This window comes from Lemur catta, chromosome 2 (genome assembly GCF_020740605.2).
Source record: "Lemur catta isolate mLemCat1 chromosome 2, mLemCat1.pri, whole genome shotgun sequence".
In the NCBI taxonomy this organism is placed as follows: domain Eukaryota; kingdom Metazoa; phylum Chordata; class Mammalia; order Primates; family Lemuridae; genus Lemur; species Lemur catta.
In genome coordinates, this window is record NC_059129.1 from 10,280,218 (window position 1) to 10,307,225 (window position 27,008).

At 40.1% G+C, this 27,008-nt stretch overlaps 1 protein-coding gene across 1 annotated transcript; it reads left to right on the forward strand.

Moving 5' to 3' along the window:
• The first annotated feature begins 1,223 nt into the window (after positions 1-1,223).
• RRN3 (RRN3 homolog, RNA polymerase I transcription factor) lies at positions 1,224-27,008 on the forward strand. The gene is made up of 18 exons (XM_045542642.1): positions 1,224-1,410; positions 2,674-2,779; positions 4,202-4,258; positions 7,638-7,727; positions 7,829-7,958; positions 8,369-8,428; positions 8,851-8,914; positions 9,730-9,799; positions 11,498-11,596; positions 13,635-13,727; positions 14,896-15,034; positions 15,781-15,911; positions 17,350-17,480; positions 18,729-18,913; positions 21,006-21,114; positions 22,714-22,866; positions 23,814-23,901; positions 25,460-27,008. The coding sequence occupies exons 1-18, from the start codon at positions 1,322-1,324 to the stop codon at positions 25,619-25,621; spliced, it is 1,956 nt and encodes a 651-aa protein (XP_045398598.1). The 5' UTR covers positions 1,224-1,321; the 3' UTR covers positions 25,622-27,008.

Consider the following 27,008-nt stretch of genomic DNA (forward strand, 5'->3'; position numbering starts at 1 on the left):
CCTGTTCATGTCAGACTTTTTTAAATGAAAGAATAAAGTAATTGTCAAATTGCTTGACAGTGTATTTACACTTCTACTGATGTGAATTGTGCTCATGAATTTGTGTTTTTTTTTTTTTTTTTGCTTTGTTTTGGGGTGGAGGCGAAGAGGTTCCCACTTAAACAGCTATCTTTTTTTTTTTTAAAGACTAGTCAAGCGCAGTAGTGAGGAGGGGGGAAAGTAGTAGAACAAGGAGTTCAATCTGTAACTGACTGTGAACAATCAAGTGAGATAACTCACTACCTTCGGACCAGCCTAAACAGCTATCTTGCAGCATCTTTGCGAGCTAGGGTGCACTTATTTCCACCGCTCTTGGGACACTGATGATTTCTGCCCATCATTCTCCAGGAACTCCCAACATTCCCCTGCAACTCAGTAAGGACCAGAAAGACAGATACTGATTTTACACTGTTACAAAACAGAACTATATTTAACAAATTGTTGCAGCCGGTTTTACGTCTTTTTGACAGTTCTGTACAGTTTCCAAAAGTTGCAACGCTTTCCCCGCCTAGAAACCGAGGAGAGGGGCGGTCCCACCTCTCCCTCTGCATCCCCCGCGGCCCCCACGCCTTGGCCTCTGCTGTTCCCTGTGCCTGGATGACCTGTCGCTGCTGTGTAGGTTTGGCAGCCTCCTGTTCCCCCTTTAAACATTTAAGTTCAAAGGCTAACTCTTCCTGGGAACTCTCTCGCCTCTGATTTCTCACCCCAGCACCATCACAGTCCCGAGGCTTTTGGGTAGGTCCCATCGTGGAGTCTGTTTTCAAGAGGGTAAGATTATTTTGGGTGTCTGTGAGAATAGTACAGTGGGAATAGAGCCGGGGCCTCTAAGTGACGCGGCCGGGTTCGCATCCTCTTTCCTCCTTGAGGATTTGGGTTCATCACAGGGCTTCAATTTCTTCAGTTTGAACGAGGAAGGCTCTGACTGCAAGAAATTAATACGCAGGGAAACCCGGCTACCACTTAGCACCTCCTGGGCGTCCCCACCCTTACTTTGGAATCCTCAGTGCGGGACAGGGCCAACCCTTCCCATCCTTTCACCCCAGAGCCCGCCCCCAGCGCCCCAGCCTGGCCGGGCGGAGCCAGTCCTCCAGGGAGGCGAGGCCTGCGGCGGGGAGGGCAGGAGACGGCTTTACGACGCTCTAGCCCGCTGAGCGCACAGCTCTCGCCCAGCGTGATTGGCTGAAGGCCGCCGCTCTCCTTGCGCGACTTCCGGGACGGAGGCGGGGACTCGGAGGCGCACGGCTTCCGGCGCGAGGTTCAGCCGCCGTGTTGGTTCGGCCCAATGGCGGCCCCGCTGCTTCACACGCGGTTGCCCGGTGATGCGTCTGCTCCGGCCTCTGCAGTCAAGAAGCTGGGCGCGTCGAGGACCGGGTAAGATTCGGGCCGCTTCCTTCTGTGCGTCTGGGACCAAAGCCCGGGACCCGGCTTGGGGGAACGGGTTGAAAGGGGCTGGGACACAGCTAGTAGAGGAGTAGGGGGTACAGGGTCACCTCGGGGTCGCAGGAGTGAGCCCATTCCCCGTAAGTGGGTAATGGAGATGGGACGTGTCTGGAGAAGTGAGTCTGTTCTCTTTGCCAGAGGCCCCTTTCTCCCCACTGGATTGATTCCCTCGGAGTGTCCCAGGCCTGTAGGTTCTGCGTTCTGTTCCTGGACTTCTCTTTTCTCCCGCTTTTTCGTCTAGATTTCGAAGGGGTTCCCTGGGCTATTTGGATTATTAGCCGAATATTGTCATTGGTGGCGAATAGAATCTTAAGATTTTCTTGTTTGGAATTTGTTTCGACACACATATTTGTTTAACAGTCTTTATCTCGCTCCTCTTTGAAAGCCTCTAACCCCCGCAGGACACTTTGGGGTTTAACTTTCAGAGTCATTAGTAAGATGCCATATTTTTTCACTAACCCACACTGTTTAAGTGAAGCAAACCTTGTAAAACACTTAGCATAACGTAATTCACAATATTTATTGAGCTCCTACTTACTGTGCTAGACACCAGGGATGGTACTTTATCCAAAGAGACTAACGTCCCCACTTTCAACAAAGCTTACAGTCTAGGGAGGAAAGACAGTAAATAAGCCAGTAAATAAATGAACAGGATGATTTCAGATAGCGATAAGTGCTGTGAAGAAATATGACAGGGTAACGGGAAGGGGAAGGGAGAGGATGGGTACTTGAGATTGCTGATATTGAAGGCCTTGGACATTTGAGCTTCAACTTGAGTGGAGACAAGAATCCAACCATGTATAGAGCTTGGAAAAGAGTGTTTCTGATAGAGTGAACAGCCAGTGCAATGGGAACCAGCTTGGCAAGTTTGAAGAACAGAAAGGACACTATGGCTGCAGTAAAACAAGTGGTTGAGGTGAGGTCAGAGAAGTCAGCAGAGGGGCCAGGTTAATGTAGAGCTTTGAAAACCTACAGAAGTAAGGAGTTTGGGTCTTTATTCTAAGTGCAGTGGAAAGACAGTTTTTTAAAGATCATTAGAATGGATTGTTGGGAGATGAAGAGTGGAAGCAGAGAGACCAGTTAAGTGGCCTTGGCAGCAGTTCCACTGAACAACGTTGGTTCAATAAATGTTGGCTAATTTTTATTATTCTTTATCATGAACTTAATAATAGTTTGATGATCTTGATTCTACAGGATTTCAGATATGCTTGCCTTAGAGAATGATTTTTTCAATTCTCCCCCAAGAAAAACCGTTCGGTTTGGTGGAACTGTGACAGAAGTCTTGTTGAAGTACAAAAAGGTAAGAGGAGATAATGTCTGAGGTTTGGTTTTTGTCTGATGAGAATACAACTATAGGTGTTGTACTAAAGACCAGTAGACATAATAAAATGAATTTAAGATACGAATATTGAAATCCAGTATTTAATAGCATGATGCTGTTAGCTCACAATTAGAGTAATAATGTCTTTGTAGAGGTTTCGCGTCTTTAAATGCTTTATTTACATAATGTCTTTTAAAAACTTTAGGAAGTGCTAGAATAAACCATTAGAACATTTTATTTGTTTATTTATTTATTTTTGAGACAGTTTTGCTCTGTCTTGTGGGCTAGAGTGCCACGGTGTCAGCCTAGCTCATAGCAACCTAAAACTCCTGGGCTCAAGCAATCCTCCTGTCTCAGCCTTCTGAATAGCTGGGACTACAGGCGAATGCCACCATGCCCGGCTAATTTTTTTTTTTTTTTCTATTTTTAGTAGAGGCAGAGTCTGTTGCTCAGGCTGGTCTGAGCTCAAAAGCTATCCTCCCAGAGTGCTAGGATTATAGGTGTGAGCCACTGTGCCCAGCCGGAACATTTTATTTTTTAAGGAATTACCTAAGCATTACTTCCGGACAATAAACCAGCTATGTTAATAGAGATTTTGTTTGTTTTATGCATGAGCTTATAAGTGATTCTACCAAATCTCAGTGGTAGAGGAAAAGGTAAATGACTGTTCGTTTATACATAGTATTCATTTACATCCATATTTATGAATGGTTACTATTTTAGTTCCTCCTGAATTAGATCATTACAACAGTTTTTTCCTTTTATGCTTTTTGAGAATTCTCAGGAGTATCAACTATCATGTTCAAATGTCAGTGTACAATATAGCTAAATATGAATGCTTTTTAGTTGTTCCATTTTCTTTTTTCCAAGCCCCCTGGCTCAACTAACATGAATTTAAATTTTTGTAGTCAAGATTTTATAATCTGGCCGGGCGCGGTGGCTCACGCCTGTAATCCTAGCTCTGGGAGGCCGAGGCGGGTGGATCGCTCGAGGTCAGGAGTTCGAGACCAGCCTGAGCAAGAGTGAGACCCCGTCTCTACTAAAAATAGAAAGAAATTATCTGGCCAACTAAAAATATATATACAAAAAATTAGCCGGGCATGGTGGCTCATGCCTGTAGTCCCAGCTACTCGGGAGGCTGAGGCAGTAGGATCGCTTAAGCCCAGGAGTCTGAGGTTGCTGTGAGCCAGGCTGATGCCACGGCACTCACTCTAGCCCGGGCAACAGAGCGAGACTCTGTCTCAAAAAAAAAAAAAAAAGATTTTATAATCTGCCATTGATGTGTGAAAGTTAAAATATTCCTTTTGTAATTTCACCAGATGTTAAGGTTTAGTTAAAAGTCCCACTGTTGATATCCAACAGGAAGCCAAAACAAGCATAACTTTTTTTTTTCTCCTTTAGGGTGAAACAAGTGACTTTGAGTTGTTGAAGAACCAGTTGTCAGATCCAGACATAAAGGTAGTTAATTTTGTGTTTGATCATCATTAGCAAAGTTGCCACTTTGTGCAGACATTATTTTGCACTTTTGGTTCTCTTCCTTTGTTCAGGACTTGCTCTTTCTGTGATCCCTTTAATCCAGTGATTCTCAACTAGGGGCAGTTTTGCCTGCAGGGCGCATTTGGGAGTGGCTGGAGGTATTTTTGGTTGTCACAGTTGAGAGGGAAGGGTGCTACTGGCATCTAGTGGGTGGATGAACAGGGATACTGCTAAACATCTCACAATGTGCCAGGCAGCCTCCCACAACCAAGAATAATCCAGCCGAAAATATCAACAGTGCTGACATCAGGAAACCCTGCTTTATTATTATTACTTTCTTTCCAGAGGCAGGATCTTGCTGTGTCACCCAGGACAGAGTTCAGTGGCATTATCATACATAGCTCACTGTAGCCTTGAACTCATGGGCTCAAGCCATCCTCCCACCTCACCCTCCCAAGTAGCTGGGATTATAGGTGTGAGGCACTGTGCCTGTTTAGAAACCTGCTTTAATCCTTTCTACTACCTCTTTCCTCTGTGCTGCACGCAACTCTCATTCATATCTCTCTAAGGCTAAAACAAAAACAAAACCAAAGTTGACATGGCTTTCAAGCTACTCCTCTTTCAGTGTTTCCAACTTAAAGATATATATCTGTCATATAGTAATAACTCAATACGTTTTGTTGCACTTTTCTTCCTTTATTGCCCAATTTTGCAAAGAATAGTTCATTACCATGGCAGTGGTAGTCAGATTGCCAGGAATAAAATCCCAATTCCATTGTTAGGCAGTGTGTGATCCTGAGCAAATTGTTTAACTTCTCTACCTCTGTTTTCCTCTGTGTAAAATCAGGAAACCAAAGGAGGTTTTTTAAGCATGGAGACTGTAAAAGCAACAATGAGTTAATTAATGTACAGGAAACACTTAGAATAGCCCTTGACCCCAAAGTAAGGACTTTGTAATTGTTAGCTTTATTTTGTTCCTGCTGACAGTCTGGACTTTATCATTTCTCATTCACATTTAAGTCCACTATTCTTATGACTATTATAATTACCCTGACAAAGGTTACCAGTGATTCCTTACATACTGATTCAGTGGACTTATTTTTTTCAGCCTCATACGAATTCTTTGTAGGAGTTGACACTGTTGGCCACCCACTTCTTAAAACCTTTCCTCAATGTCTCTGATCTTTCTGTTTTGTGATCACTTAATCTCTAATCACTCTGTTGATAGGCTCTTAAATTTGTCATTGATTGGGTTTCCAAACTTGATCCTTTTCTCACTCTACAGATTCTTCCTGTGTGATCTCCTTATCTTCCCTCATGGTTTTGAAATCTGCCTGTGTTCTTTTTTTTATTTTATTTTTATAATTTTAATTCATTTTCTTTTTTTGCCTTTTCACTCTTTGCAAGCCTGTGTTTTGATAACTCCCAAATTTGTATCTATGTCTCACATTGCTCTTGTGGGCTCTTGATTTATTTCTTAACTGCCTGTTAGATATATTTACCCAGAATTGTTACAGGTGCTGCAAACTTAGCATGTCTTAAATTCATCATCTCTCTCACAGACCGACTCCTACAGCCTTCTTTATGTGCTGAACTGTGTATTGCTTACCCAGTTCTGAAGCTAGGGACTTCGGAGTCTTTCTGGACTTTATCACCCCTCATATCTGTTCATTCACCAAGTCGTCTAGGAAAAAACTCTTCCAGGTTTTCCTGTTTTATTGATGCTCTCTTGTCTGGATTCTTCCAATAACCTCTTCAGTGGTCTCTAAGTTCCAATCCTCTTTTATCTTGGAGTTTCATCAGAAAATGGTGAATCCCGTGGAAGTTTGGCACAAGGTAATGGCTTCGAAAGCACTCAGTAGGTGAATGAAAGTATGAAAAAGATGGCAGCTCCTTCACATGGAGCAAGGCACGTGGGAAAGTAGGCAGAGCATAGCCTTGACCCAGACAGGCAGGTTTGAACCTGGTTCTTATTGGCTTCTTGGTTGGGCAAATTGCTTATTCATCTCTCTTAATCTCAGATTCCTGAACCTTAAAATGGGAATAAGTAATCATCTTGCAGTTTTTAGGATTAGAAAAAGATATACAGTGTTGAACACCATGCTTGGCACATGGTGTGTTCTCACTAAATGTTGCTCTTTATGAACAGTCTATCCCTGTAGGTAGGACATTGTATTGCTTTTATTTATATGTCTCTTTCCCCTACTGGGTCTTCATGAGCATTAACCATGGTTTTTCACAAATTTGGGGATTTTTCTTACAGTTTTTTCCTGTGTATGTTGTATATATGCGTGAATATAAATGACATATTTTATGTAACTGATACTGTATTTTATACATAGATCTTTTTAATTTAGCAGTTTTTCTCATGTCACTCAGAATTATTATGAACAGTAATCTTTTCTTTTTTTTCCTTTATTTTTCTTCTAAAATTGCTTGTTTCCAGAATGAACAGTAATCTTATTGCCTAAAAAATATTTCATGGAGTAGTAGAACCATCATTTATTTATACAGAACACATCTTAGTACATTTAAACCCAGCCACAGGTTGAGTTTAGAAAAAGTTAAATTTATTGATGACTCCAATTAATCAGCCTAGACTCAATGTTATTAAAATGCTTTCTGGTTAGCTTGAATATAGAGGAAATAGAGATAGCTGTTGGTCGTTTGATCTTCTAATATTTGAATCTGCTATACTTCTGCGGTTTTAAAAAGTCCCCGGTGTCAATATTTGAGTTATTTTCACTTTTTAAGGGCAAAGAAAATCAGGCTGAAGTATTGCACTTAATTTTTTTTTTTTTTTTTTTTTTTAGAGACAGACTCTTGCTCTGTTGCCTGGGCCAGAGTGCCATGGCATCAGCCTAGCTCACAGCAACCTCAAACTCCTGGGCTTAAGCGATCCTTCTGCCTCAGCCTCCCAAGTAGCTGGGACTACAGGCATGCGCCACCATGCCCGGCTAATTTTTTCTGATTTTAGTTATTTGGCTAATTTCTTTATATTTTTAGTAGAGACGGGGTCTCACTCTTGCTCAGGCTGGTCTCGACTCCTGAGCTCAAATGATCCTCCCGCCTCGGTTTCCCAGAGTGCTAGGATTACAGGCGTGATCCACGCCCGGCCTTGCGCTTAATTCTTTTTCCTGTATATCAGAGTTACTAGATTACTTTTTTAAAATGGGAACATTTATTGTGTGTGATACCTTTTTATGCTTTGTTACCCAATTTTTATTTCCTTCCAAGCTTGTGACCACCCCCCAAACTTAAATATTATTGATAGATGATTGACGTAAGGTAGGTATGATTTTCTCTGCTATCTTAAGAGTATTTGTGATTTTGAAAGTACTTTTCTTTGTTTTAACTTAAGGATGACCAGATCATTAACTGGCTGCTAGAATTCCGCTCTTCTATCATGTACTTGACAAAAGACTTTGAACAGCTTATCAGTATTATATTGGTAAGTTCACCATTCATTTCACTGATTAGTATGTAATTCAGTACTTTGAAAATAGTATATATCAACAAAATGTTTATTTCATCTTCCTCTCCCTACTCTAGAGGTTGCCTTGGTTGAACAGAAGTAAAACAGTGGTGGAGGAATATTTGGCTTTTCTTGGTAATCTTGTGTCAGCACAAACTGTCTTCCTCAGACCGTGTCTCAGCATGATTGCTTCCCATTTTGTACCTCGTAAGTGGCTACTCTTCACTTGCTTTATTTTTCTTTATTTAAACACCTCTTTATTAAAATACTGCCTTCCCCTTTTATGTAGGGGGCTCCACCACCACGGAAAATTCCAGTCGCATATTGGCACGAGTTCTAGTAGATGTCTGTTCTCTATAAAGACCGCTATAGAGGTGTCTAGATTCTTTTGTTGTTGTGATTTTTTTTTTTAATGGGTTGTAATTTGCTTTAGTGAGCTTCTGATGAGGTCTTAGAATTCATCTAGGAATTTTTAGCTATTTAAAGTTGCTTTACTTCTTCTGGTTGTAAATCTAATTATTGTACTAAGTTTGGGCTGTGGAAAAATAGGTTTTTTGTGTAGCTGTTCATTTTCTAGGTCAATAACAGAATAACTTACTTTCCGTTTCTCTCAAAAGCCCGAGTGATCATTAAGGAAGGCGATGTAGATGTTTCAGATTCTGATGATGAAGATGAGAGTAAGTATAAAAAGTATTCAAGTAGAGCCAGGTGCAGTAGCACATGACTATAGTCCCAGCTGCTTGGGAGGCTGAAGTGGGAGGATCTTTATAAAAAAGATTAAAGCAAGGAATGCCTCCTGTGTCCTCATGAATGATAAAATATACTGGCACCTAATCTAGTAAGTAGACTGCAACAAGTGACAACTTTTGATAGAATCCTTATTGTTACATTCAGCATTAATGTGCAATCAGTTGTCATGAATGCATTACTTACATAATTAGTTCATTTAGTTTTCATTGATTGTAGAGAAAAATCTTGAAATTATTATTTCTCTGATAAATTATTCAGTTTTGGTTAGCAAGTGTTTTTAGCTTTAAGTACACAGTTTTTCAGTTTTTAATTTTGTTATGATGTTCATACTCAACTTTTCTCCTTGTAGACCTTCCTGCAAATTTTGACACATGTCACAGAGCCTTGCAAATAATAGCAAGATATGTCCCATCGTGAGTATGCTTATTCTTTATTTTGAATAATGATGTTTAATTCTCTTTTTTTTTCCGCTCTTTTTTCTGACTAACCACTAGTCATGAGTTTATAATGATGTTTAATTCTCAAGAAAATTGTAATCAATTAGTAGAAAATTATAAAATGCTAACAGCATCAAAATTTGAGTCATATGCTGTGTGCTTTTTGTATCCGGTTGATGAAACATCACTTTATAAAGAAAATGGCATTTCTGTTTTCTGTTCATTGTCTTTAATTATTTTTCAAAACTACATGCATATTCTCCCCCAAATTTTGTATAGCGGTTGGAATTTTGCTTTTATCTTCAACAGATATATCCAAAAATTTTCAGTGAGAAACCCCTGTGTGTGTTTGTGTCATGCCATGTGAATAAAAATTGCAGTTCTAAGAAAAGCTTTTCAGGTTTGTGGGTTTCTTTTGGAGGGGTTGACTTCTGGTTCCCTCTATAAGTTTATTATTTGTTACAATTCAGGGTGATACATTTTTCCCCTTTTAAAGTTATGTATGTGTTGTGGGAAGTGTTTAAGTTTTAAACTGAAGCCCTGATACTCTTCTGTAGGAAAAAAGCTCTCCCTTTGATTTACTGTTGGCATCAAAGTTTATAGAAATTTATTTTCTCCTAAGTCATTACTTATTTTTCTCTGAAACTGTACATTAATTTCAAGTTCCAGTTGTTTGGGATCCGGGTTGCTGTTTGACTCCTGTGTATCTATCCATATTTGCTTTTAGAATGGAAATGTTACTTTACTAGAAGGTCCAGTTAACATGGATTTGTTGAATTCTTTTTTAATAGGACACCATGGTTTCTTATGCCAATACTGGTGGAAAAATTTCCATTTGTTCGAAAATCAGAGAGAACATTGGTAAGAGATATTTTCATGGGGAAAATAGTAGAAAAGTTGTTTTGTGTGATTTTGTTTTAGGTGATCTTAGGTCTTTTTCTTAAAAGTGGTTTTGTCTACTAGATATCAAGCTCTAGTTTAAGAATTTGATTCAGGTTTGTTTCTTAGTGAGTGACCACTGGGGATTCCCAGTGCCTTTTTCTCTTATTGCTATGTGCAAGCCAAGGTCAGAGTCCATTTCAGAAATATCTTTAGAGGCTTCATGCTCATAGAGATAAGAATTACTAGAAGGTAATGCTTCACATATCACTAATTGTAAACATACCCATGAAAGCAGACTCTTCTGTAGATGAATTCTGCTGAAGTTTTTGTGCAATGCTTACTTAGGTCATTTGTGTAGTAAATTTTTAATAATAGTGGTTGCCTTCTAAGCATAGATTATTTTTTCCTCAATAGGGTAGTACATATATTAAATAAGGAGTTAATAAATTTTGCTAATCTTTGTGGTACCTTGCTTCAAGTGGAATATTATAAGTCACTGTCTCTTACGACTATAGATGCAAAAATCCTCAACAAATACTAGAAAATTGAATCTAGCAACATATAAAAAGAATTATCTGCTGTGACCAAGTGAGATTTATCCTAGGAATGCAAGGTTAATTTATATCTGAAAATGAAGTAATAATAATACATCATATCAATAGAATAAAGGACAAAAACCACATGATCATCTCAGAAGATGCAGAAAAAGTATTTGACAAACACCAAAACCTTTTCATGACAAAAACAGAAGGAAACTTTCTCAACCTGATAAAAGGCATCTATGAAAAACCCACAGCTAACGTCATACTCAGTGGTGAAAGACTGAGAGCTTTCCCCTAAGATAAAGAATGAAACAAGGATGTCTGCTCTCGACACTTCTCTAGCTAGAGAAGTTAGGCAAGCAAAAAAGAATTAGAGGCATGCAGATGAGAAGGAAGAAGTAAAACTCTGTTTTGATCTGTCATCCTAAGGAATCCACAAAAAAAAAACTATTAGAGCTAATAAATGAGTTCAATGTGGTTATGAGATATAAGACCCATACAAAAACTGGTTGTACAAGACAATTTAATGGGGGAGAATAGCCTTTTCAGCAAATATTGATGGCCCAAGTTGATATCCACATGCAAAAGAGTAAACTATATGGATATCCATATACAAAAATGAACTAAAAATGGATAAAAGACTTAAATCTACAAGCTAAAACTATAAAACTCTTAGAAGAAAGTATAGGTGTAAATTTTCATTATATCTGGAGCACAAACAACCAAAGAAAAAAATAGATAAATTGGACTTCAGAATTAAAAATTGTGCTTCATAGGACACCTTCAAGAAAATGAAAAGATAATCCCAAGAGGAGAAAATATTTCCAAATTATTAATATATATCTGATAAAGGACTTGTATATATAAAAAAAAGGGCACAGGATCTTCAGACATTGCTCTAGGTAGAGAAGCACTGCTTTAAGATATGCAACAAATTCAATTTACTGGGGATAATTGGAATAATTATACTGAACATAATATATATATAGAAACAGTACAGTTTCTATATTGCAGGATACTTTATTTTTTCTATTTAAATATTTGAAACAAAAGGTTCTATCATTAAGATTTTGCTTACTTAGTTATGAAACCTTTATTCACTGTTGAAATGTTTGTCTTATGTATTATGCTTTAGGAATGTTATGTTCATAACTTACTAAGGATTAGTGTATATTTTCCAACATTGAGACATGAAATTCTGGAGCTTATTATTGAAAAGCTACTCAAGTTGGATGTAAGTATTGAATAATCCGTTTTTCTTTTTTCTTTTCATTTATTGAATATATTGTATTTGTTATAATCACAGTTTGTAGAAACAACAGTAGCAACGATGGGGGAAAAAAACACAGTTCCACCATTCTTTGCTTCATTTCTTTTAATGTTTCTTGAACTACATCTATGTGATGGGAGTTGCGAATAGTTTCTTCTCTCATGGTTGGGGAACAAGGCATTAAATGCATAGTCACACACATGTAAAGGTACTCTGGTAGAAAGTGCTTTGAATTAAACACTCATTATTATGAGCTAGAGAACCTGATGTAGTCAGGGGGTCAGAAAGGCATTCCTAAGGAAGTGATGTTGAGATGAGATTATGTGTACCTCTTTTTGCGTTTGACATTTTTCAAAAATGCACATTATGATTGTAAACAACTTAAAATTTTGTTTGTTTAAAGAGGCCTGCAATAAGGTGCAGGGGAATGAAAGGAAGTGGTAGATTCTAGTGACATTGTGGAGGAAAGGTGAACTGTTCCTTGAGACTGGTTTGGAAGTGGGAAGGCCAGAGTGTAAGAGAAAGGAATCCTTCAAAGGCAGCTGCCTGTGGAATAGAATCTTGGTGTTGCAGTTAACAGCAATAAGAAACTTCAAGAGGAGGATGTTGGAAGACAGGAGTTCCATTTTGACAGGTTGAGTTGCAAGTGGAGATCTAGCTAGGGAGTACCCACCAAGCAGTAGTAGCTGCAGGTAAGAAACTGAGCACAAACCTGTGGAATGATGCAATTAACGACATGGGGGGAACGTCACAGGCGCAGTGGCTCATGCCTATAATCCCTACATTTTGGGAGTCCCGCAGTGGAAGGATCCATTGAGGCCAGGAGTTTGAGACCAGCCTTGGCAACATAGCAGGTCCCCATCTCTACAAAAAAGAATAATTAGCCAGGCACCGGTGGTACCTGTAGTCCCAGCTACTCAGGACGTTGAGGCAGAAGGATCACTTGAGCCCAGGAGTTTGAGGTTGCAGTAAGCTATGATGACACCACTGCATTCTAGCCTGGGTGAAAGAGTGAGACCTTGTCTCAAAGAAAGAAAAAAAAAGGAAAAACCAAGAGGAAGGATGCCAAGGGCTGGTTTGGTTGGCAGCATCAGATATTGCTGGCATTTTTAATGAAGATGAGAAAAGTAAAAGTTCTTGGGTTTGGTGATTAGAAGGTGGTCTCTTAGTTGTCTTGTGGAGGGCCATGGATGGTGAGGAGGTAGGGCTGTTGGAGGTCTTGGTGAGAGTTTGTAGAGGGAGGGACAGGGCTGGAGTAGGGATGAGTGGTGTGGTTCAAGATGAAGAAGACTTGAGCAGGTTTGTGAACCAGGAACAGGTTTTTCTCCAAGGAGAGATAAGCCTTGGTGGAAAAAAGTATTGATATTGTAGGGGAGCAGAAAGATGGAATGAGGTCTTAGAAGAGCTGGAAGTTGAGCGAACTGACATGGAGCTTGCTTAGAATTACATGTCTCTGGCCAACTGCATACATACCCTTTGTAAAGTCTTTCATACATGTTTAAGGAGCATTTTAGAATAATTTACAAAGAAGGTCACGCATAGATAGCAAAAAAGGGCATGGTTTGCGTGCTATGTTAAATAAGATATTTGGAATGTAATATACCAAAGTAGATATTTAATAATGCAAATTTGGCTTACAGTTCATCATCTTTCTGCTCAGTTGATTGATGATGATGTGGTTCTTACACGGCATGTGTGTGAGTGTCTTGTGATGGAATAAGCATTGAATTTGTTGAGGCTATTTGATTTAGGGCATCATGTCATAGTTGATTTTATATAAGTTTGTAATAAAAGGGGCTTGCTTAATAATATTTAAATTCCTCATGACTGAGATCAGTTAATGGAGTTGCACCATAATTGTGTATTGTGTTAAATTGCTATAGAAGGTGCTAATCTGGGCACCTGTAAAATATGCATATCAGATGAATTTCCAGCCCCAAAATAGCATAGTTGTATTTTAAGTGCTTTTATTTATTTATTTTTTTGCTTTGTTGTATTATAGGTGAATGCATCCCGGCAGGATATTGAAGATGCTGAGGAAACAGCAGCTCAAACTTGTGTTGGGACAGATTCCACAGAAGGATTGTTTAATATGGTCAGCATTTCTGTTAATGGCAGCAGATATATGAAGTTTATTTCAGAGGGTGGGAAGAGATAGCTTGTGGCCTCTCATCTTTTTCAAGGCTTTTGGTTAAAATAATTAAAATAGTTCAGCAAACTTGAAAGTGATTCTTTAAATGAGTAGTTTATTGCCATGTTATTTACTACCTGGTATAATTGGTTTAGTTCCAAGGCCTCAAATTTGAGTTTGGAGAAGTATGTTTCACTTTCATTCTTATAATTTTTAGTGTTTATTTTTGTAAACCATATGTTGTTTGTGAGGGATTGATCTATAGAATAGCAGACCAGTTTAGTTTCTACTTTTTACTGGTCGTATACGTTAAAGTATTACTTTGGGTAATGTCTGAAGTTGGGTTCAGTGGAAGAAAAACCTGAGTCAGGGATTCAGCTGTTGTTGGACAGAGGGTGTCAGGTGACAGAAAAGGGCAGAGGAGTTCGCTGAGCTACAGCCTGACCCCACCAGGAGCTAGGGAGCGTAGATTATGCTACAGAGTTTGTTCCCAGCTGGAGACCAGGGAGATGGCCACTTCTGACTCCCGTGTCATTGTTTCTGAGGGGAAGAGGCCAGGAATGCAAGGGTAGTTCTGGCTGCTTGTATGCTCAGGGCAGCTCTCTGGAGGAGGTGGGCACCTCTGAGCCATTGGCTGCCAGTACTCACAGCAGGTGGGAGATGGGCACCCTCACCTGGAAAGGGGACCTAGATAAACAGTGCCCATCACAGTGGCTCTAGGAAGAGAAGTTGGGTGGCAGGGGGAATCTGATGTTTGCATGGGCAGTCTGCTTGGGTCTTCTAAATGCAAACCAGAAGCCAGTGTTCCGAATCTGTGCTTTTATTTTAAACTTAACAGGTGGTTCTGATTCATATGCCTGAATGAGAGCCACTGCCTAGAAAGGTGTCTATGCATTTTCTTTGTTTTATCTTTTAGAGCAAGTAATCATTTGTGAGGGTTTTCCCACTAAACCATTTCATGTTAGATTTTTAATTTTTTATTTTTTGTTTCAATAGATTTAGGGGGTACAAGTGGTTTTTTTGATACATGGATGAGTAGTATAGTAGTGAAGTCAGGGCTTTTAGTGTACCCATCATCTGAATAGTATACATTGTGTTTTTAAATGTCAGTTTTTACTTTTTATCCTCAAAGGATGAAGACGAAGAAACTGAACGTGAAACAGTGGCTGGTCCTGAACGGCCTGATCAGATGGTACATCCTGTAGCTGAACGCCTGGACATCCTGCTGTCATTGCTTTTATCCTACATTAAGGATGTCTGCTACGTAGATGGTAACAACCCATAATGATTACAGTAGCTACACTGTGTTTAACACCTAGTGTACCTGGGTCTGTGCTAGGCGTTTTCCATATATTATCTCTAGTACTTATAAAAATCCTGTAAAAATCACTTTCAGTATGAGTTAAAAAGGGTTTAGAGGAGTCAAGTTACTTGCCAATGTCACATGGCTTGGAAATGGGACTGGGATTTAGGCTCACTTATATTTGTTTTCTGAAGTCCCTTATCTTTTCAGTGACTGTTGTGTTAAAGGTAATATATGGAGTTTGGTCGGTTTTAGGCAGAGATCAAATTATACTCAAGTTGCTCAAGAAACTTAGGAATGGTGTAGTGGGCACTGATTCGTGGTGCTTAGTGTTATGTATTGAATTTAAAGGATCTTTGCTTGGTGTCATCATTGTGCCAGATGTTGGTACTATACTGAGCAAAGCAAGCAGTAGAATTGCTAGAGCAAAGGCTTCTGCTCTATGAGTTGTGAAACTGCCCTTTAGAAGGGCTCATGTTTATGGCATCATGGCTGTGTGTGTGAGGTGAGGGCCTGCTGCCTTGCCAGTACTGGATTATTAGACTTAAAAAGGAAAATCTGTGCCAAATAAAAATAGCATTTTTTTTATCATAGCTTAATGGATAATGTTGTGTTTCTTAACGGTTATTATGTTCTTTTTAAAATTTTGGCAAATGAATCCAGTGGCTTGAAAATGGGTATTTATAAAACTGAAATGCCAAATTTTCTCCTTAGGTAAGATTGATAACAACAAAACAAAGGATTTATACCGTGATCTGATAAACATCTTTGACAAACTCCTGTTGCCTACTCATGCCTCTTGCCATGTACAGTTTTTCATGTTTTACCTCTGTAGCTTCAAATTGGTAAGTAAAAATGTCATTAACATTATATTAGCTTATTATTTTGCTGCCTACAATTTTTCCCTTTAAAATTGGGGTGAAGAGAGACCCCAGTTTTTCAGGGAAATTTGGTTAGTATTTCTTCTCCTTGAGCTCATTTTAATAGTCCCTTAATAAAATCATATCCCCTTGTCAACACGTGGAAAGGACAGAGGGGATTGCTGCTGCCTGTGAGCTCAGCTCCTGCTCTGAAGATGCCTTCCTGCCTTTGGCCACTAGGCGGAGTTCTTCCCTTCAATTCAAGCCTTTCTCTATTAAACTCTCATATGGGATATTTAACTGTTACTTCCTTTATTCCCTTTCAGGGGAAACCAACTTTTCGATCCAGAATTTTATAACTTTATGCTTTGGCTCTCTTTGGGGGCAGAAAATATACAGAAGGCTCTTCCTTCTTTACAACTTTTTGTAGCTTCCTGGGACAGTCAGGAGAGTATTTGTCATGCGTAAGAAGGTTAAACCCAGTCCACCCAAACTTGGGTGTTCCTAGCTGTGGAAAAGAGCTATTTGGGAGAAGTTGGGAGTTACACCCTTTGCTAAGAAGCTTAGTCGGTCTTTTTTTTCCATGATTAGCATAATTAGTTAAATACCAGCTGTGCTTTAAGTTCAAAGGCTGGAGTTCCCATGTCTAGAACTTCATGGAGTGGATTATACTGGTTTTTAGTCTGGGTGAGCTTCAGAATTACTTGAAGAGCTTTTATAATATGTGGATTCCAAAGCCCTGTCATAAACCTACTGAATCTATATCTTCAGGGTTGATTTTGATGCTCAGTTAGGTTTGGGATCCCCATTGGAATATTTTTATTTATTTGTTTTTGAGACAGTCTTGTTCTGTTGCCCAGGCTTGAGTACAGAGGTGCAATATAGCTCACTGCAGTCTCAAACTCCAGGGTTCCAGTAATGCTCCCACCTCAGTTTCCCAAGTAGCTGGGACTACAGTTTCGCACCCCCATGCCCAGCTAATTAAAAAAAATAAAACAAAAGATACAGGGTCTTGCTATGTTGCCCAGGCTGGTCTGGAACTCCTGGCTTCAGGTGATCCTCTTGCCTCGGCCTCCCAAAGTGCTGGTACAGATGTGAGCTCCTGTGTCCAGCCCACTGGATTTTAATACCTGGGATACCTTTTGTTTTCAGTAGTATTATCTCAAATTGTTTTAAAAATTAAGAACCATTACAGTGAGCTATGATCGCACCACTGCACTCCAGCCTGGGTGTCAGTAAGACCCTGTTTTGTAAAAAAAAAAAGAAAAAGAAAAACCATAACTGTGTTCATTCTTTATCTAGCAGTATAACTGAGGTACTAGAACTTTCTTCCCACATGGGTAAAGTAAAAATCTTTGGATTCTGATAGCTAAACTATTTTAAGCATTAAAAAAAATCAGACCAACACCTTCTCTTTTTATAGGGATTTGCTGAAGCATTTTTGGAACATCTCTGGAAAAAATTGCAGGATCCAAATAACCCTGCCATCATCAGGCAAGCTGCTGGAAATTATATTGGAAGCTTTTTGGCAAGAGCTAAATTTATTCCTCTTATGTAAGTAACCTAATTTTCCAAGCACTTTTTAATATCATGCTTTAAAAAGAGTATAGTGCTGTCTCACGTCAGAAATATGTCTTAATTTTTTTGGTCTGTCTTTAAAGTGAAAAAAATCTGTTCCCCCCACTCTATGCGAGATGTTTATTTCTAAGATGCGATTTTGGAATAAAATGTCTCCTTTTTTAGATATAAAACCTCATATGCAAGGCTTTTGTCATCTTCTCTATGTGGTTACACTTGAAGATCCGTTTGTCTTCATGGATAGGGTACAGTGCTGTATACTGTTTTGGTTTTTTGGTTTTGTTTTTTGTTTTTTTGTTTTTTTTTTGAGATAGAGTCTCACTCTTGCCCAGGCTAGAGTGCCGTGGCGTCAGCCTAGCTCACAGCAACCTCAAACTCCTGGACTCAGGCGATCCTCCTGCCTCAGCCTCCCAAGTAGCTGGACTATAGGCATGTGCCACTATGCTCGGCTAATTTTTTATATATATATATTTTTAGTTGTCCAGCTAATTTCTTTCTATTTTTAGTAGAGACGGGGTCTTTCTCTTGCTCAGGCTGGTCTCGAACTCCTGAGCTCAAACGATCCTCCCGCCTCTGCCTCCCAGAGTGCTAGCTAGGATTACAGGCGTGAGCCACTGTGCCCGGCCTGTTGTATACTGTTTTGATTCTTTTCATAGGTTTGTCCTTTTTCATGTGCATTCCAAAACAGTTGTATCTGTTAAAGCTGAAGAAAAACTCTCTTGAAGGTAATAGAAAGACCTGTCTAGGAGGCCAGTTTCTTCCTGTGATCCATGAAGATATCTTTGGGCAATAATGCTGTTAAAAACCCTTCCCCAACAACTAAATGGTTTGGCCATAGGACTTCATCAGAATCGCACAGGGAACAGTGAAGTCCACTAGACCGTCTTTGTTTTGTGAGATGCAGGCACATGTGCCCTGTTTGGCCATATCTCCCTAAGAGAGCTGACAGCCCGTTAGAGAAGCCCTTCTGAGTTGATCAGGAGAAACTTTCCATCCCTTGGGACATTTATTCCTGGAAAGTCAGATCTGTCCTGCCTTGTAATTGGAAGATTGTTCTCCCACCAGCCCATCTTTTTCCTTCCTTCCTTTGCTTCTCCTTTATTCCCATGGATGATGTTTAAAGAACTTTTTGTAGTTTATAATGAGAGGGAATTATGTGTTTTTATGTTATTCTAGTAACATAATAAAGTAAATAAAGTTGACTTGAAGTTTTCTTTTTTCTAGTACTGTAAAATCGTGTCTAGATCTTTTGGTTAACTGGCTGCACATGTACCTTAATAACCAGGATTCAGGAACAAAGGCTTTTTGTGATGTTGCTCTCCACGGACCGTTTTATGCAGCCTGCCAAGCTGTGTTCTACACTTTTGTTTTTAGACACAAGCAGCTTTTAAGTGGAAACCTGAAGGAAGGTCAGTGATATGGGGTTCACGGACTCAAACTGGATTTTCCTTGTATACTTATCACCTTTTAGAATGGTGATTCTTTACTTTTTGTGATGTTGATAAAAACTGTGGATCCCGAAAACCGCATGTGCACTCAAACTTTTATAAGTAATTTCAAGCAGTTCATAGGCCCCTAAAAACTCCTTAAGCCTCTTCTTAACTGTTGATAGATTTGAGGTTGAGAACCCCTGCTCCAGAGGATGTGAAAAGTGAAGACCTCTTTGGTGGAGAGGCTGAGCCCTTGGGCTTTCCGGTTCCTTGCACCAAGCTGCCAACATTCTTTGTCCTTATTGTTCTGGAAACAGCAAGGTGAATGACAGGGATTCCCACTTTGCAGACAAGGCCAAAGCACAGGGAGGTAATTTGCCCAAGATCATGTAGTTATTGGCAGGATTAGCAGTTGAAGGCAGGTGGGGCTGACTATATAGCTTGTGTTCAGACACAAGAGTATGAAACTCCTCTTTCGGAACACTTGAGAGTTAATGAGAGTTTTCAGTAATCTATCAGTTGAAACTTGTTATTAGATTAGTATATTTTAGTGAAGAGGGTCCCTAAGAAAAATGTAATTAATTAAGTCAATTTAAGTTGTTTTGTTTATTTTTGTCAATAATTCAAATGGTTTAGTAGGCTGTTTCCTCTAAGCCAGGGTTTCTCAACCTCAGCACTGTTGACAGTTTGGGCTGTATAGGCCATCGTGGGGGGCTGTTCTATACATCAGCGCTCCCCAGCCTTTTTGGCACCAGGGACCGGTTTCATGAAAGGTAATTTTTCTACAGAACAGGGGTGAGGGGCGCTGTAAATACAGATGAAGTTTTGCTTGCTCACCTGGCACTCCCCTCTTGCTGTGAGACCCCAGTTCCTAAGTTTCATGGAAGACAATTTTTCCATGGGGTGGGGTGGCACAGAGCTCAGGCAGTGATTCGTGGCCCAGTTTCTAACAGGCCGAGGACCAGGGATTGGGGACCGCAGCTGTACATTGTAGGATGTTTAACAGCATCTCACCTCCACCTACTAGCTGCTAACAGCAACTCCCTACCACCCCCAGCTGTGACAACTAAAACTGTCTCCAGACATTGTCCAGTGTCCTCTGCAGGGGCACAGTCTCCTTGGGCTAAGAACCACGGCCCTAAACTGAATCTTGTGTGGGTTGCATTTACTTCATGCTTCTAAAAAGATGTGTGGGTTAAAATTAGTTTTATGAACTAACAGGAGAACAAGGGTTTTCATAGGGTGAATAAAATCTCTGCTTTTCTTTGTATAAATTGATGCCAGGAATCTTGTGGTTGTTTTTATTGCCCTGGTGCTACAGGGGCACCATTGGAAGCCTCTCTCTGGTGCCAGGAGTCTTGGTTAAAGAGGATGTATTTCTTACAAGCCACAATATTATCCTATTTGTGCAATTTTTATTGAAATATGTATCCAAGGAACTGTAGGAAAATGTACTCAAGCACAAATTGGTCTGCTTGTATCTGAAAATAAATGTGGGGTCTTTATTTTACTAACATAGGAGAGAATTATATTCATTAGTTCCACGAGAGAGGTTTCTGTCTAAATTTGCTTCTACCTTCAGAATTTTCTTGTTACAATATGGCAAGTAATGTGCACCTGAAAACAATGCTCGGCTTCACTGATAATTTAAGACATGCAAGTCAAAATGAGGTTGTTGTTTTGTTGCCTGTCATGATTGTTTGCTGAAATCAGATCACAAGATCTTTTTTCCCCCTCTCTATAAATTTACCATATGCTGAGCTTACAAACATGTGAATTCTAAATTGTCATATAATCCCAGCCCTCTAGGAACACGTGCTTATTTCCTAGATCTGAAAAAAGCACAAACGGTTATCTTTAGAAGAGCTAGCTGCCTTTGTCGTAAGTGAACGTAGTTGGCCTAGTGATACTCCGTGCCACCTACCTTCGTGGACCTTTAGTCACAGCATTTCTGCAAACAATAATTTTTTTAATTGTTTTTTTAATGTGTGACAGTTTGTGCTTTTAAAGATACAGGCTTTTCAATGACATTTGTACCTTAAAATTTTTTTTGTTTGTTTTGTAATCAAAGGCTTGAGGTATCTTCAAGGTCTAAACTTTGAACGGATAGTGATGAGCCAGCTAAATCCTCTGAAGATTTGCCTGCCCTCGGTGGTGAACTTTTTTGCTGCCATCACAAAGTAAGTCCTATACACTTTCTTGATGGACGTTATTTAAAAGTAAGTTTGTGTTCAGATCAGTATTGTAAGATTCCATTAAATTTCTGTGAAACAAGTAACATTAAAAAACCAACAACTCAGTCCTTGCAGGAAATACTGCAGTGCAGCTATTATTTTTAAACTTAGATGGCATTGGGAATTGTTACCACTTTTTATCCAGAGGGTGTAATTCAACGGAAGCCTCGGCACTTTGCAATAAATAAGGCAACTAGTAGGCCGAGAGGTACAAACCAAAGATGCTTGTTTGAGTGACTCCTGTAATAGTAATAAAACTAAACTGGACGTGAGGTAAACGCCGTCAGTGGGAGGTGGGTTTAGATAGCACATTATCTCGGACCTTGTGGCTATAGCTAATGCATCGGCTTTACTCTGCGCCAGGCACAGCTGTAAGCACTTGACATTGAACTCAGTTAATCCTCATATAACCCTATGACTGTATTATTAACCCCAATTAATAAACGGGGAGATAGAGGCACAGAGAGCTTAGATCCTGTCTGAAGTCATACAGCCAGACTGCAGCAGAGCTGGGATTTGAATGCAGGCCGCCTGGCCCCTTTGTGAGCGTTCACTAAGTTATTCCGCGTTATGGAGAACGTGAATTGGAGGCCATGGGCATTTATTTAATTAGGATACGCAGGCAGGATCATGGCTTAAAAATGTTCAGCAGCTACGCGTCTATTCGTTTTTTGTCCCTCAGTCCCCTTTGGACAGCTGGCTGCTCTTGTTCACCAACATTAATTCCATTTTGCTGAGCATCTAGTTCCAGGTATCCATTTTTTAATTTGATTTTAGTTTTTTTCTCTCCCACCAGCCCTCAGTAATCACATGATAGTTCCTGGTATCCTATCTGTCCTGAGATCTCAAAAAGGATAGTAAAGGATTAAGAAAAGGAATAAGAAGCCAACAAGCAACAGCGTTTAGTGGGTGGAAGGTTTCGGCACATTGCTGAGATGGGAAGCAACGGGAAGAGTGAAGACTGATGAAGCAAAACAGGCAGCCGCCCCTGGAGTATTCTCTGGGTGCGGACAGAGGGCTGCACTTGATGAGCCGACTGGTCTGGAGGCTCTAGATTGGGGGTTGTGTATTTGAGGTGAGGAGTGAGATGTTTATTTTTTTTAATTTTTTTTTTTTTTTTTTTTGAGATAGAGTCTCACTCTGTTGCCCAGGATAGAGTGCAGTGGCGTCATCGTAGCTCATTGCAACCTCAAAACTCCTGGGCTCAAGTAATCCTCCTGCCTCAGCCTTCTGAGTAACTGGAATGACAGTCACATGCCAGGACTCCTGGCTAATTTTTTCTGTTAGTAGAGATAAGGTTTTACTCTTGCTCAGGCTGGTCTAGAACTCCTGAGCTCAAGCAGTCCTCCTGCCTTGGCCTCCCACAACCCTGGAATTACAGGTGTGAGCCACTGCATCTGGCCTGCTTTATATTATTTTTACTAGCACTTGTTATGTTCAGCATTATTTGTGTGGTCAGGGTTGTTGTCATACACAAGTCACATCTGTGCAGAGTAACTCCAGCATGTTAATGCCTCCTTCTGTGTTGGTTTTGGTGTTCCACAGTAAATACCAGCTGGTCTTCTGCTACACCATCATTGAGAGGAACAATCGCCAGATGCTGCCAGTTATTAGAAATACAGCCGGAGGGGACTCCGTGCAAACCTGCACGAACCCGCTTGACACTTTCTTCCCCTTTGATCCTTGTGTGCTTAAAAGGTGGGTACTCCTAAACAGGTGGCACTGTTGGCGGTGAATTTAGGGTTTCTTTGTCATAAGTGGCCCTTCCTAGCTAGGGTCTCATGGTCTCCATGCACATATTTCCCAGGCCTAACCTAGAGAACACTGAGCAGAGTCTGCCAAGTGTCATAGGCACACTAGGGTTTATAGATCTGTGCCTCAGTAGGAACCAAGATTGACACCAAGGGTGTTTTCCTTTTCCTTTTCCTTTCCTCTCCTTTCCTTTCTTCTTTTCTTTTTTTTTTGTTTTCTGTTCCTTTCTTTTCTTGGTATGGGGATAAAGGTGCCAGGATAGGGAGGGAGGGTGCTGTCTTTTCCTGGCTCATAATTTTTTGCCAAGTAACTTCTTCCTTCCTCTAGAGACCACATCCTATACTGTTGTTCAGGATAACCAAAAGCCAAATGATTTATCTAGGTGGGTTACTCTAAAAACCCACCAAGCTAGCCTTAACTTTGCATTTGTGTAAGTAAGCAAGATTTTTGCTTATGCAGTTTCTAGCAAGCAGTGTGACCATCTGGGATTGTTGGGTCCCCTAAGTCTTGATTGATGGAAACCAGATTAGTTGTTTTTCCTAGACTTATCTTTTCAGTAAGTTACTGTAGGAATATAAAAAAGGGAGTTCCAGAATATTACAATTCTGTGTTCGTCTAGACGTACCATAACTCAGTTGTCAGTCTTTGTAAAGTTTAGAAACAGTTTCACTTGAAAAGGGAAAGGAGAGAAACAGTCGGCATGGCGCTGCATCTGCACGAGTGAAAGAGCTCTTGCACACAAAGAGCTGCTACGTGGGGTACTTGGGACATTATTATTACTTGAGCCATAGTTTGTTTTCATGTCTCAGTTTTGGGAAATGAGTCTGGAGAGCTGAATACATTTTGACTTTTGCTGCATAAACTTGTCTTTGAAATGTGATCTTTGCTGACAGGTCAAAGAAATTCATTGATCCTGTTTATCAGATATGGGAAGACATGAGTGCTGAAGAGCTTCAAGAGTTTAAGAAACCCATTAAAAAGGTAAATTTGTGACTCAACACACTTTCTGGGAATCTTCATTGTGGTTATAGGTCATAAGCAGTGTTACACTTTAAAAATACTAAATTGTATTCATTCTGCCTTTACAAAATTCCAAGCTATATTCCAGGCTATATTCTTCTTATTAAGAGTTTTGGGATTTTAAAAAATTTTTTATTATTTTTTAAAAATATTTATTTGTTTATTTTGAGACAGAGTCTCAGTCTGTCACCCAGGCTAGAGTATGGTGGTGCAGTCATAGCTCACTGTAGCCTCAAACTCCTGGGTTCAAGTGATCCTCCTGCCTTGACCTCCCAAGTAGCTGAAACTATAGGGGTGCGCACCCCACAACACCCAGCTAATTTTTCTTATTTTTTGTATGGACTGGGTCTCACTATGTTGCCCATGCTAGTCTCAAATTCCTGGCCTCAAGTGATCCTCCTGCCTCAGCCTCCCAGACTGCTAGGATTATAGGCCTGGGCGACCATGCCCAGCTAGTTTTTGGGTTTTTGTTTTTGTTTGTTTGTTTTGTTTTGTTTTGTTTCGTTTTTTGAGACAGAGTTTCACTCTGTTGCCTGGGCTGTGTCACCCTAGCTCACAGCAACCTCAAATTCCTGAGCTCAAGCAATCCTCCTGCCTCAGCCTCCCGAGTAGCTGGGACTACAGGCATGCGCCACCATGCCCGGCTAATTTTTGCTATATATATTTTTAGCTGTCGATATAATTTCTTCCTATTTTTAGTAGAGACGAGGTCTCACTCTTGCTCAGGCTGGTCTCGAACTCCTGACCTTGGGTAATCCACCTGCCTCGGCCTCCCAGAGTGCTAGGATTACAGGCGTGAGCCACCATGCCTGGCCTAGTTTTTGGGTTTTTGATAACACTTTACATACTGGCTTGGGGGAGTGAAGATTAATTACAAATTAGCTGAACAAATTTAGATCTTCACCACTTGATCATTAGTAGCAAGTAACAATCCCAACTTGCCTCGTGTTGGAATGATCTCAGGAGTTTTCATCAATGTTACAGATCTCCACAAATGTGTGGGGAAGACGTGGATCTGCGGCATGTCCTCCAGCAGACGTTAGGGGGAGCTGGCGCGGTACGGCCAGAGAAGAAAATTAGAATCCAGTAACACATGATGTCACTCTTCTGTTTATTTCATAGCACATTTATTCCTACATTAAAACTCAGCTTTAGTATGCCTTTTTTTTTTTTTGGTTATTTTTTTAACCCACAAGATTCAAGATTCTAATAATCTTTTTTTTTTATTATAGTAATCATTGGAAAGCTCATTTTATACTTTTCCTCATATTTTGCATTTGTGGGGGACATCATTCATTCACATTGTGTTAGATACAGGGGCTGGAACTGAACAAGAATGATGTGTCCTATTACCTGCCCTCATTGAGCCTGAAATCTGTTTGCAAATCAGACTTTTCAGTAAATTAAGATATTTCCTTCACCCTCATCTTTACAAAAGTAGCACATTCCTGAGGAAAGGAAATCTTGAAAACTTTTCAGTAACCACTTAGAATCTTCCTGACGATTTCTCTTTATACAGGAGACAGTAGAAGATGAAGACGATGATTTTTTGAAAGGTGAAGTGGCCCAGAATGATACTGTGATCGGGATTACACCAAGCTCCTTTGACGCGCACTTCCGAAGTCCTTCGAGTAGTGTGGGCTCCCCACCTGTGTTGTACATGCCAGACCAGTCCCTGTGACCCGGAGGATTGGTGACCGAGAGGACTGAAACGAGCCACGTGCTTCCCCACCAAGCCCTTTGGCACCTGGTTCGTGCTGTCTGGGCGTTGCTTGAACTACAAGGAGTGTGTGGCTCAGGCATCATACTTGCAAATCTGAACAGAAATGTGGTTTTTTCTTTTTTGTTCTGACAGACAAAATGAAAAGACTGAGTATCATGTGCAATATTTTACAGTGGGGTTGATGATAAATTTTGAAGACTTCTTGTTTGTTTAATGGGTACACTTTTTGTGTCACAGGTTTTTGACATAATTAATTGTGAAATTGCTAGTATGGGCAGCAGCCCGTTTTAACAGATTGTCTTTTTAACATAGGCTTTTGTCAGAGGCATCGTCATAGGACTTTGTTGATCTGCTTTCAGTGAAAAATCCTCTCGGGTAAATCCTCTGTTTACCTCTGTTTTACTAAATTGTGTTCATTTTGGCTACATTGTTTAGCTTCTGCTGTAACTGTATTTGTGTGCTGGGATTTCAGTGGGGTGCAGAGAAGCTAGACAGAAAGTGGGGAGATGGCCAGACCCGGTCTGGGAATCCGAGCCCTGGAGGTGGTACTGAAAAGGATCCCTAGGGACTTCAAAGACCAATAAAAGTCCGTAGGGAAGAGATTGAGGATTTAGGGAAACAGAATCAGACAAATGGTGTACAGTATAAAAATGGATTTTAAAGAAAATTTGAGGTCCAGGTAAATGTAATTCCCCTTGACTGCAAGTGGGCCTGGACCTTCATAAACACATGACACAGTGCTTTACACTTGGGCTCTCAAGCATCCTCTTGGAATTGGAACTGCTCATTGTAGCAGTTACATCAAATTATTTTGACCAGTATCAGTTGGTTATTTTATTTGTCCGAAGGAGGAAAAAAGCCTTTCTTTTAGGTTATTCGGTGGAATGGTTGTGCTAGCAACAATAGACCGAAGTTACTACTGCAGTCTTTGTCTAATGGCTGTGCATATCATGGATTTAGCTTGGGGAAGTCCTTCTCTCCAAGCTTCTTTTTGTATTTTTATAACTGAACACAGAGAGGGGTAGTCTAAGACACCCTCGCTTTGTAACCAATTTGTGCAAGCGCTGCTAGAGTCATTTTGAAGCTCAAGCACATTTTTGCTTTCTTTCTTATATGTGTACTTTATGTTTACTTGTGAAAATGGCCACCTTTAAGCGTATTTATTTTTCTGCCACTTCTATTTATTTAAAGGCAAGCAATATTTTCTTGATCACAAACATTTTATAATGAAATACTCTTTCCTAGGGCTTTGTATGCTCTTGTGTAATACTGATGGCAATGTAGAGTTTGAATTTCAGTCTGTAAATACTTTTTTGTAAAATAGAAATTTTTATTGCTTTAAAAA

What these genes read in the sequence shown, in the direction of transcription:
- RRN3 (XM_045542642.1), top strand. Translation starts at nt 1,322, where the DNA reads ATGGCGGCCCCGCTGCTTCACACGCGGTTGCCCGGTGATGCGTCTGCT. An exon ending in ATAGCAAGATATGTCCCATC is followed by an intron (nt 8,915 to 9,729) that starts GTGAGTATGCTT and finishes CTTTTTTAATAG; the next exon opens with GACACCATGGTTTCTTATGC. An exon ending in AAAAGCTACTCAAGTTGGAT is followed by an intron (nt 11,597 to 13,634) that starts GTAAGTATTGAA and finishes GTTGTATTATAG; the next exon opens with GTGAATGCATCCCGGCAGGA.